Raw genomic sequence first — 13,401 nt, forward strand, 5'->3', positions numbered from 1 at the left:
CATGCAAAGCCAAGTGTCAAACTTTATGCGAAATTTAGAAAGATTCAGCAAATTTTCATGAAAACTTCCAACTTTTCATACGCAGTTGAAGAAAACTTTTAGGTATGTAGATATGTTGGTTTTAGTGCATGTTTTGTTATTTTGCGTTTTTTTCATGTAACAAGTGCAATGTATAAAAAGTGACGTTGATTTTTTGACATATTTTTGAGATGGTCTTGCGCATTTTATTCCAGAAGACATTCATGTTTATGTGGAAAAATGTGCAAACAGCCGTCAGCAACAAAATTTATTTTTTTATGGGCTATAAAAATGCATACCCAAGAATTTGCTAAAAAACAGTTTAAAAATTTAGTTGATGTTTTATTCGAATTTTTCTAATTTTTTTTAAAGTTGAATACTTAATTTATATGATTTTGGCTATAGCATGAACAATATTTATATAAAAATATAACAAAAAAATGTTCCTGATAAACATTGTAAATATTAAAAAAAAAAAAATCAACATGTGAACGCTTTGTTGAGTCACTGTATATATGAATGTATTTATATGAGTGTAAATAAATTCACCATTCACAATATTTCCTAACAAATCGCAATTATCAACTTTATCGAACACTTGCGTCATTAACATCGGGTTTATCTATCGTAACTGCTCACTATATAGTTACATATTTACATATTCGTACATAAAAGTTGCACCTCAAATCGATGGAAAACAATTTTGCTGCTGCTGTGTTAAAAAAAAATCAAAGAATGAATATAAAAGTAAAAAAAAATATTTATATATCGTTGTTGTTGTTGTTGTCGTTGTCGCTTATACTCGAACTAAAAAATCTCAAAAGGCTGAAAAATCACAAAAACAAAAAAGCTCATCTACGAAACTACACCACTTTTAACAGTAATTTTAATCACCATGCAGATATTAATTGATTCATAAATTTTCGAAAGTAATGAAACTAATGAATTTTCAGCGAATCAAAGATGAAAATGCCTACTCTCGATTGCATACAACTCATTAAATGTACTTACTCGCCACTATAGTCATCAACATTTCATCGCCACTCTCGAAATGTGCGCTCTCACTCCTTTCTATGCATTAAAGCCATCGTTATCAGCAAGCTATGTACATACATAAATATATATAGTAACTAATCTCGTTTCGCACCAACAACATTTACTATGTACATCAGTCAAACTCATTGTGCGTGTAACAAATTCGCAATACAAATAATGAACAAACAACAATAAAGTAATTTTTTATTTTTGTTTTTCTATTTCTTTTCCCTCTCTTTCTCTCTCGCTCGCGTGCTCGATTGATGATAAAAGTTTGAGAGACAAAAAAAAAACTTCATGAAATAGATTTACGCATGCCAATGTTACTTCTAAGCAAACGATTTTAGTGCAACAACCAACAACAACAACTACGTATATTGTTATACATCAAAAAAGTAGAAAATCGAAAGTAGTGCGCAAAAAGTCTATCGAAGACAAGAACCACAGTTGTCAGTTCCGTGAAAATCGGCAACAGCGTATGTAACAGCGATCGCAACAGCTAATTGAGAAATTTGACAATAGCGCACAGACAAGAAAACTTTAAATAAAGTTCCATTAACATTGATTATCGTTAAGCAAGAATTTTCGAAAGCCATACGAAATTTGACGAACTTTGTCACAAGCGGCACAACGCAAAAACGAAGCACAAATCTCAACCGAAAAGAAAGTGCCAGCCAAATAAGTTAAACAAAAAACATCAACATAATTCCGGCCATTAGAAATAGCCACGCCCATTTTTATTATCTTAAATTTAATTGAAAGACTGAAAGCTCCAAGAATCCACGGCATAATTACCTACTTAACATCCGCATTAAAAACAAAAGACGCTATATTTGAGGCCGTCGCCGTCGCCGCCACCGCCGCCATTACCATTGCCACTGTTCTAGTCGTCGCCGCAAGTTGCTGCCGCTGCACCAGTGCGCTCACAATATGAGCCAACCGAATTCGCCTGCAACCTTACAGCAACAATTGCAATTGCAAGCAAATGCGAACTCGGCCGAAAGTTTAATGAGCAACGCTTTCGATTTGATTGGTGGCGCCAGCGCAGCGCAGCAATTCTTGAATCATATGGATTTGTATGCGCAGCAGCAACGTCAACAGCATCAGCAGCAATTGAACTACCTGCAGCAACAGCAGCAATTGCAACATCAACAACAACAACAACAGCAACTTCAACAGTTGCACTCGCAGTCACATATGGCTAAATCACCGTCTTCATCGCCGACAAATTTTGGCAGTGGCGCGAGCAGCAGCAGTAGCAGCCACAGCAACATAACCATCACCACCAATAATTTACATCATACAAACTATAATCATTTTCAACAGCAGCAACAGCAACACCAACAACAACAACACGCAGCAGCAGCAGCAGCCGCCGCCGCCGCGGCAGCGGTGCAACAGCATTTAGGCAATAAGCATTCCATATCGTTGACATCATCGCCAATCACATCACCAACCAAATCGATTCTCACACATGTGGCTGCGGCGGCAAGCAGTGTCGATGCTGGTGCGATAAGCGCCACCAGCACAACAACCACGTCGCCGCCGTCATCGTCGCCGCCAACCATTTTAAATAATTTCAATCCACAACAACACCATTTTAATCTACATCATAATAATAATAATAATCACCAGATGGATTTACAAACACAACAACAACAACAACAGCAACTCCAGCGTGAGTCTGTCGCACAGAATTCTCACAGTGGCATTAGCAACGCCAATAACAATAATACAATCAGCCCAAACAGCGAACGGCTGTCGAATGCTGCCTCTATGGGCACTGGCACACCAAGCGGCGTCGTAAGCCCTAATGGAGGCGGCCAGCAACAGCAGCACAACCATGCGCATGCGCACGCACTCCCACAACATCAGCAGCATCAGCATCATCAGCATGGCAGCGCTACATCACCTTTCAAGCCGCCGGGCTCGGCTTCCTGTTGGTGTTATGGTGAGTTCAGATTATCTCTGTTCTGTTTTATTAAAAAAAAAAAAGAAAACAACATTTTTCACCATAAATCCACCGAAAACACCATCAGCACCACGATCGCCGCCAGCTCGCTGCTTCGGCAGCATACAGCGGTTGCGTGGCTGTGTGCAAGTGTGTGTATTGCAGCAACATCATCGCATTACTCGTATGTTTCGCAACATTTGCACCCGCATCATCACATCTACGCGCGTTGTTATGCTTTTGCGTTCATACATACATTCTTAGGCATAGAGGCAAGGGAAGGCAAAAGCATACAAATTACAAAAATACTACAAAGCACGTAGGTGAAATACAATAAAGTAAAGCTGATGTTTGTGTATGTATGTAAATATTAAATGCAAAATTGTTAAGAATTCTATATAAGACTTTCCAAAATGTTATGTACTCATTCTTTTTTTCACCATTTCTTTTTCATACACATGTATGTACGAGGAACCAACGGAAATTTTGTCTTGGGCGTTTTTCAGCTGCCATATATCTTTGTTTGTACATTAGGCATATGACTTTTTTCCGATGACTTGGCATTTTTCATATACTTTTTTTAGGGATGTTTTCATATTTGTTAATGAAAAAGCATAATTATTTATGGAAAATTTTAAGCCAACGGACAAAAACAAAAAAGTATTATGTTTTTCTTACAAAATTGTTTTTTTCTCGGAGCTCCATGCGTGATTTTTTTGCACCAAACTTTCACGAAAACGTTATTTTTGTTCGTTTTTCGTCATTTCTCATCCTCTCCTCATAGGTTTATTTAATTTTAGAAAAAAGTCGTATGCCTAACTTATAAATATTTTGGTAGTAGAAGATGAAGATGTATATTTTTGACGCAGTTCAAGCGCAGCATGTATTCATTTACATACGCTATACCCCCATTAAACTTTAGTATTCTAATGTGTAATTTTGAAGTGGTCCAAAATTGTCGTGTTTTTGAAAATATGCTTTACGAAGATTGTTTTTATGGAAAAAATCGCAACATCGTAAAGCAGAAAATCGTCAAATATTAACTAGAATTTGCTAGGTACTTCAAACTTAAATGGGCTATAAAACTACATACCCGAAATTTTCGCAAAAATTTTGGATAAAAAGTTTGAAATTTTGATAAAAGTTTTATGATTTTTTTTACAGTGTGAATAACATAAGTACATATATTTAAAAACCAAATTATTATTTTTTTATTAGGTTACTAAATTTGTCCGAATTTAAAAAAAAACTGGTGGTAAAATTTGCCTAGCCTCAAGTGTATATACTAGCATATACATTTACATATGTGTAGATATACTAATTTATGTTGTACATATGTGTGGACATTAGGGTGGTTCAAAAGTGCATGTGAAAAGTGAAGTCGGAATTTTAATGCCGTCACCGCCTAGGATTGTTATATACCAAAGAAAATATACCCCTATTTATTTATTTTGAAATCAAAAAATATTTAGGGTGTGCTCAATGCGCCCAAAGATTTCCATGTATTTTATATGGCGAAAAAAACCACAAAAAATGGTATAGAATTCTTGGATATTAATATTTTCTGATGTCTGCTTCTCTTCAGCAGATTTCCAAGAGTAATACCCAATTATTTCTTGAACCATTTTTTCATGGTAACTATATTTTATAGGTCCGCCAAACCTACAGAAAATTCAATGGGGACCAATAAAATTTCTTTAGTATTAAAAGTTGGTTAAATCAATCGTTGGATTTTAATGTTGGAGAACTCCTGAAGAGAACTCCGATCGAAAAATATTGGTTTTCAAGAATTCTATACCATTTCTATGAAAATTTGTTTTTTTCCCATATATAATACATGGAAAACTTTGAGCGCTTTGAGCACTCCCAAAATATATTTTGACATCAAAATAAAAATAGGGGTATATTTTTTTTTTCTGTATAGAACAATCGTAGGGGGTGGCGGCATTGAAATTTCGACTACTGTTTTTGACCACTCTAATGTACATACATGCGTGCATCAGGTAGCACGTTTCGTACGCACGCACACACACGCAATACGGACAAGATTTCGCAGCCATTAGAAGCTGGGTGGTGCTTCATTCTACTTAACAACCATGCCATTCAAAAGCACGCTGAATGCTGAACATATATTCAATTCCATTCAACTTCCACTTTTCTTCTGACCGACTGAAGTAGCTAAGTTCCGAGTAAATGTTGTATTTTAATTTATTTTATTTGAGCGTATTTGTATAAAAGCAGTTTTGACAAGATACAATAGTAAAGCAAAGGCAAAACTATTTCCACTTCTTTTTACATGTCGATCCACGAAATTGCCATTTGAACGAAATTGTTGACAATGGAAAAACTTAAATGGCGATTCTTGGCAATTACCCACTTAGCTATTTATTAAATGACGTTTATATTTTAATATTTTATTTATGCATACTCGTGTAGTCTATAAGGGAATGGTATCTATCCATAAATGCTTATATTTATTGCAAGAAGAAGAAGAAGGAATGTACGGAAGGTACAGGAAACTCTATGATTTAGTCGACAATTTACTTTAACCAAATCGCATGAAGGCTCACATCAAAATTTATGTGCATAGAATACACTTGCATATACATATACATATGTACATAAATACAAATGAGTCAACATAATAGCTCACAAAAATGTCAGCCACTCAGATTCAAGTTAGCAAAAATATGCAATAAAAGCTATTGAATTTTTATGTTCATAGTTGTTTACGTTTTCATACATATGGGTGTTTCCATACAGCCGTACGCGACATTCGTACGCTTATAGAGTAACGTAAATCTATCAAAAATAGAAGTTACAGAAAAAAAAGAGTACGGTTATGTTGCAACCAAAGGGTACTATATTTGAGAAAAAATAAGCAGCCTCGAAACTTTGGTGTGGAAAATACCCGTTCAAAACCAGGTGATAACGTACGCGACAAAAAAAGAAGTGGTTTTAAGGCACATATACATATATGCGAAAGTCTGTGAATCATGGGAGTTTTTCTTTTCTTTAAAAATTCCTAAACTAAGCTAAATAATGTACCTTTACAGTCCTTTCATATTTTAGGAGAAATTATCTCTGGCTAGGTTTATATTAAAAAAAAAAGCAATAACGTACGCGACATAACGTACGCGACAATTTTTCTCGTAAGTAATAAAATGTATTTATTGAGAACTCTTCTCGCCACCGTTTCATTGTTTTACAACTATTCTAAATAATTTAAATGGAAAATTTGCAATTAACATTGGTTTTGATGTATTTGATTGAAATTTTCGTGCTTACAATAACATATGCGACAAACTTTAAAAGGTAATAAAATATATTTTTACTTCGGTTGGAAAGAAAATTTTACTGTATATCTTTAACTAGAAGAATTCTCGCTTAAGAATTGTAATCTGCATTACCTGCGACTGCCGATATACAAATGACATAGACAAACAATGTTTTTGCATAACGTACGCGACATTAGAATACTATCAGAAGCAAATCAAAAAATTACCGTTAACCGAGCTCTAACTTCTCCTTTTTCTCATTTTTATAGTTAGTTGTTATTGCAAATTTGATTTTAAGATGTAATTGTAATGTTTCAAATCTCTTAATTTAGTTAATAGGAAAGAGAAAATAGTTCATTTCATTAGAGAAAACTGAGTCGAAGACACATTCAGTTTTACTCTTCCATTTTTGAGTTTTAAAATTCCAATAAGCTGAAATACTTCTATAATATAAAAATTCGAGTATTTTACTCTTATTAATTCGTCTTAAAAACCCTTTTCAGTTGTTTTTATTTTTTCAGTCCTGGTTGACATTTTCATGGAAACACCCATATGCATGTATGTACATTCAAAACATACATATGTATGTACATATGAACTTCCTATTACATATGTAGGTATGTATGCAATATTTCCCCGCCGTAAAAAAAAAGCATTATCCATATTTGAATGTATGTATGTATTTTATTGCGCTACTTCACCGCTCAGTTCAAGGTTGCGTATACGCCATGTAGTATTGCAAAAGAAAACGTCTTTAAATGCCAATATTAAGGTTAATTGTTGCTATACAAATATATATATGTTACAAATATTTATGTATGTACAACATGTGTACATACAATGTTAGCAAAATTTGTAGAGAAACTGAGGGAGACCTAAATTTTGGCAATGTGCGATCTGAAAAATAGAAACTGTTATTTCAAGTTGATCGGAATTAGATGAACACGTTTTGAAAAGGACTTTTTGTGTTGTTTCCTTTTGATTTATTGATGGGAGCAGTAGTCATGAAAATTATTGAATTATGGCATGGAAATATTTTGACATATCGCACGTTTAAGAATATAGGTTTTTAGAAATTGTGGCATACAATAAATAAGCTTGATAAGGTGTTCAGTCTAGCAGATAACTAGACTCTCCGAAAATGGCAATGGGATGTCATGAATCGATCAAACTTTGACTGTGTTTTCTTAAAAAATTAAAATTTTGAAATAATTATCTTTATTATTAAACGTGCGAAATATTTTCTCTATTTATTTTGGTTTATCAGTGGTACTCATTTCTAGGTTAAGTTCTAATTTAATTTAAGTTAATTCCTAATTTTTCTGTTAATAACTTTAAAAGTGATCAGCCAGTAGAATAAGTCCGATTTCGCCTATTTATAGTTTTTTTTTTTAAATTTTATTTTTAATAAACGAAATACTGAAATCATATAAATTATATTTTCAAAACTTTAACATACAGGTGATATCGTCGAAAATTCAAAGTTTTTAAGCACAATTTTTAGGTATGCGCGAGTGAGTGTAGAAAATGGCTATCACCGCAAAAAGAAAAATATATATTAAAAATCGGCGCGAATTTTCGTCCCTACAAAATTTAATGGGCTATAAAACTGCATACTTGATTTTTTTCATAAATTATGATTAAGTTTGAAATTTTGATGACACTGTTTCTTTTTTTCTTAGTTTTGTATAAAGTTCGAAACTTTGATTTATAACTTTGGTTATAGCATAAACAATATCTTTATAAAAAAAATAACAAAGCGATTTAACTTGAAAAACATCGTGAATATGTAAAAAAGATTAGGTGAAGACAGAATTATTCTACTGGTGGTATAAATACATTTTTTCCAAGTTAAAAGTAAAAATTGAATCATTTCGCAATTTAGGTTAACAATGAGTTAACTAATAGTATTTTTTGAAAACGCAGTGCTTGCCACAATTTATATAGATAAAATAAGCGAAAACTTCAACAAAAAATTACCAAAAATCAATGATAAGCCCAATCTACTTCAAACTTGCACTTTAACATACCAAATTGAACGGGTTAGCTGCGTATTTTTTTGTAATATTGCACAGAGTTTGAAAGTGAGATTTGTATGATTTTTGTTAAAGAAGAAACTATATTTTCATAAAAAATAATTAAGATTAAAAAAAAAAATTATAAATTTTAAAACTTGTCAGTGATAAATTCGCACAATGTTCTCTGTACTTGAGTTCAAACTTCACTTTTCACACCATCCGCTTGCGCACTAATACATGTTTAAAATATTTTATATTGTTGTCAGTGTTTCCAGAGAAAACACAATTAATTAGAGTTCACTTATTAGAGAAATGTGGACAGCACCTCGCAAATTCACTAGAAAAAAGGAAATTATAAATAGTATATCAAATAAATAAAATTTTTAGGAAATATTACTTGGAATATCTTCCCTTAATATTTATGTATATGTATGTACATGAAAAGACTTAATTACTTGTACTAATTTGTTGTTTTAATAACAGCCCCCACTTTGTGGTTAAAGGGTGTTTTCTATGGTATTCTCTTCACATCGCTAGCAGACCCTGTATTTTCAAATGGTTGTATTTCAGAATATGTTTACACTCTTTTATGTTTAACTTACTGCAATATAGCAGTGCATATTTGCAATAAATTTTTGCACATTTCAAATGCTATTTTTTCATTACTTCTGTCATAATTGGCTGTTTTGCTGAACGATTACAATTTTTGTACTAAAGTGCGTTTTATTTTTCTTGGCCATATCTCTAGCAGACTTCTTATACGTTTCTAAAATGATCTTTGCTAGTATGCGTCAGTTAGCTGAGCATTTTTTTTTTTCTATTTTTGTTTAATTTTTATCGCTTGCTGATAACAAAAAGGGCTATCTTTCAATGTTGGTACTATGTATACCTACTGCAAAAGATTTTCTACCGATCAACATGTATCAGTATATTAAACCAAAGAAAATAATCTAAAAATCTTGTCTAACGAAAAAACGCCATAAGACTTTTTAATTTTGACTCAATCCTAAAAAAGAAACTCGAAATATAGTATGCACATACATATCGCACACCGTCTTCAAAAGAGTCACAACTCAAAATAATACGTTCGTCAGAAAATGCGAAAAGCTATTTCGTAGCACGTGCTAATCATATGGAGAATGGCGACTTTACCTTAGGTTTTTTTTTAAACAAATAATAACAAAAATTTGCTCCGGCTTTTGCTGAAAGGTAAATAAAAGCTCTGTGTACATTTTTAGCGCATAATTTCAAAAATGGAAAATTTTGAGTTGTGACTCTTTTGAAGACGGTGTGCGATATGTATATAGCTTTTTTCCGTCACTTTAACATTTCTGTACTAATTTTTTCCTCTTTTCATTTTAATTTAGTGTACTCCTCAGGTACAGTTTTAAGTATGTACATTAGGCCGTACCACAAAAAAAAAAGAATTCAATTTGTTTCGAGCGCCCACCATGTATGAGAGCATTTCAGGAGTGTAAATTTTATTTTATTTTTGTCACCCAGTCAAAACAGCTTGATCCATATTTTTTTCTACAAGTTCTTTCTTTTATCTCCGATTTGCCGTTGTAAAAGTATTAAAGAAACATACATACTTCCCCCAAAAATTATGAGGTATGACAACAGTTCCATTATTGCTTGTATATCGACTGCTGAGTGGATGATCGACCTATCTCGGCAGACAGCAGACGCTCTATTTCTGAATTTTATTGAAAAACACTATCTCAGAATTTGGTTGAAGAACGCCCGGTCTTAGAATTCGGTTCAAAAACGCCCTATCTCATTTCAAAATTTATTGAAAATGTGCTGATATAGGGCATTTTTGAATCGGCAGCTGAGATAAGGCGTTTTCGAAACGAATTCTAAAATAGGGCGTCTGAGACAGGGCTTGAAAATTTTTTTGAGATAGGCCGTTTTAGAACTGGCTGCCGAGATAGGTCGATCTTCCACTCAGCAGTCAATATGCAACTGTAAGCTTTTTTAATACATTTAGATATTGAAGATCAATTAAAGAAGTTATAGAAAATACCGCTTTAGCTGTTTCTTTCCGGGGGCCAAAAAAACGAAATTTCATGAAGTACTCTCTCATAGTGAGTGTTCAAGATCGCTTTGAAGAAATTCAATTTGTTTTTGGTCCATACGTCGTGATACGGTCTAATGTACATACTCGTTTGTATACATATTAATTTGAAAGCACGCAAATACATAACTAAAAAAACATTTCAGAACATCATAAATCAACACGGACACGTACATATGTACTATGTTTAAATTTAGATGTGCAGACAATGTGTTTATACACAAATCCTGGCATAGAAACAAACAAACAAATATGTTATGTATAAATAAAGAAAATTTTCAAATATACTTAAATATGTGCGTATATACGTACATATGTATATAGTATATGTAATTGTAAACATTTGGTATTTTTAGTACACTCATATGACTAAGGATCACCAAAATCATATAGCCGCAACGTCAATAAAGCACATAGGCATGGATATTCTTACATATGTAGATATGTATGTATGTATATAAGCATGTGGAAATCATAAAATTAGTCAGTTTATTATGTTTGGCAGCAGGCCATTGCGAACATTCTTTATTTCATTAGGACAATGTACTAATAGTGAATACAGAAACTTTTAATTAACTAAATACATGGAACGTGAAACAACTTTGATTTTCTAAATATAAGTAGTTTTCTATCTGCCTGACTAGGTGCATATATTTTAATTGAAAAATGAAACTGTGTATATACATATATATGTATTCTGACTAACAGCAGAGTTTACATGTAGTTAAGTATTTATGCATATGTATGTACATTATATATTTATGTAGATGTGGACGAAATTGAATAGTCAGAAAATTTAATTTGCTGCTCAATTATGTTTGTACTTACATATGGACACCTGAAATGCAAAAATACGTAACAAACATCATCGTTGAAATGCAAAAAATCATGACTAATAAAATTATCAAAATTCACTTTTTGATTTATATGATGGATTTCATCGAATTAACGCTCCCCACATAATTTTATGAAAAAATAAATTAAGATATCAGTCACGACTTTTTCCATTTCATTTACGATGATGTTACGTCTTTTTGCATTTCAGGTTACGATGTTTATTTCCGTTAATGCTTAAATATGAAAATTGTGTATACACTTGGGTATTTTTTTATGCGGCATTTGCGGCAGTTGCTTAAATAGGTTCCTTACTTTCTTACCATAACGGATGCTCTACAAAAATTTCTTAAAAACCATATAAAAAAATCCAGTGAAGCAATTTTAAGCAACATTAATAGAAAAATACATAACAATAATAATAATTACCGTTCACCTAGACTTGCATAACCGTCACGTCATAATGAAGCCAACATAAACTTAAGATATAAAAAGCGTCCACTCTTGTATGTGTAATTTACCGCGATTTTCCAAAGCGTTTGCCAACCTTTAATGCGCAGCCGATATTAGATTAGGTGTTTGTTTTATTTTAACCAATATAAGTTCCCTATTTGAACAATATGTGCCGCCGCTTGTAATAAAATCAAGCAATATTCGTAAACGGCCCACAGTGTGGAAATTTAACATTTTCGATACCAGTTCTAATATCTCGAGAACAAGAACAGCTAGTGAAAAAAATTCAAAAGCATTTTATGGGTTTTTAGATTGAGAATTCAGGAAAAATTATTTCGTCAGATAAACCAATTTCCTTGACCTTTCAAATGGAGGGGGTTTTTAATTTTTTCCAGTTTTTTACCTGATAATAGTATGCAGTGAACTTTTTATAAAGTTTTAACCACAGATTTTTGCTGGTCATGCGTCAAGGAATCCATTTCAATGGTTGCCTTGCTTCTGCATTGCCTACAGCCCCACAACCAGCTTAATTGAATTCGGCTTCCGGGATAGTGCTGCAAATATGATAATAATTTTTATCACTGAAGTGAATGACCAAAACGTTAGTTGGAGATCCCCCTATACAACTTATAAAATTTAAATTCATTTTGAGCCTTTTGTTTATGATTATCCCTAGACTCTTGCGATAACTACATCTCCGAAATTCCTGGTGGCGGTCATTTGCCTTTCCTTATTTTAAGGAAGAAGAAGTTGATGGACTTTAGTAAGTTTATTCATAGACCAATTTCCGAGCACAATTTCTCAGTCAGTTTTAAGGCTGTCTGAAATGTACATACATATAGGCAATGTTGTCTTCGTTTCAGTCCACCACGTAGAGCGTTAAATCCGTTGCTTGTTAAGCGTTTCAAGATATCATACCTACTACAACAACAGAAAAAAACCTTAGTTAAAACAAAACAAACATTGTATTTCTAAAAATATTTGTGCCATTGCATGAGCATTAGAGTCGATCGCGAAAATATGTTTCCAATTAATAACTTTATTTCTACGCCCCAATAAAAACCACTTTTCTCTCAATAAAACTAAGCATTTTTGTAAGCTATGCATCTTTTCCTTGGAACCGTAACAACAAATTAAAAAACAAAAATTCTTTGGACTGAACTAAATGTTGAGGGTTGATATTAGACATATACGCCCTGGCATGCTTAATTACTTAGGCTGGTAGGTGAATTACTTATCATATATGAGATCGGTGTAGGCTTTTGGTATCTGTGAACGTTTGACAGAACAACTTAAGTCTGTCTTTCACGGACAAACCAAATATCACATATCGACGAAACATATTTTATCGTCAAAGAGAATGTCACAATTCGAAAGAACTATTAAATTATTTTATCGCTAATCATATCCTTTTAAATGTGTCTATTTTCAACAACTGCATGCTTTCTTTTAATAAAATTTATTGCTCTGACGGTAACAAGAGCTTTTGCTATTTAGTTTGTCCATCAAAGATAGACTTAACTTGTTTTGTCAAATGTCCACTGATATTTAATTTGTGTGCATTTCCTATTCCAAAAACTCAACACCAAAAATAATGCACTTAAATAATTACATACTTGCTTCTCAACCTAATTTACTCGCATGCCATGGCGTATGAGTGACAACAATGGAAAGTAAGTAAATTGATTAAATTTACTAAAATTTCGAATATTTTGCTCAGTAATTTCAATTTCATTA

The 13,401-nt window shown here is 32.8% G+C and overlaps 1 protein-coding gene across 14 annotated transcripts in view; it reads left to right on the forward strand.

Annotated features, from left to right (window-relative positions):
• The window catches only part of LOC118737481 (RNA-binding protein Nova-1), a 290,538-nt gene that overhangs the window by 126,772 nt on the left and 150,365 nt on the right, over positions 1-13,401 (forward strand). The window contains exons 1-2 of one of the 14 annotated variants that reach the window (XM_036468007.1): positions 538-1,201; positions 1,327-3,004. The exons of 12 other annotated variants lie outside the window; for them this stretch is intronic. In XM_036468007.1, the coding sequence (XP_036323900.1) occupies positions 1,984-3,004 (1,021 nt within the window). In that variant the 5' untranslated portion in view covers positions 538-1,201; positions 1,327-1,983. Of the gene's footprint in view, positions 1-537; positions 1,202-1,326; positions 3,005-13,401 lie in introns of those variants that run through there. One more of the 14 variants, XM_036468006.1, reaches the window with a different exon arrangement.

The sequence above is a fragment of the Rhagoletis pomonella genome, unplaced genomic scaffold, assembly GCF_013731165.1.
Source record: "Rhagoletis pomonella isolate Grant_MI unplaced genomic scaffold, Rhpom_1.0 Rhpom_scaffold_00004, whole genome shotgun sequence".
Taxonomy (NCBI): domain Eukaryota; kingdom Metazoa; phylum Arthropoda; class Insecta; order Diptera; family Tephritidae; genus Rhagoletis; species Rhagoletis pomonella.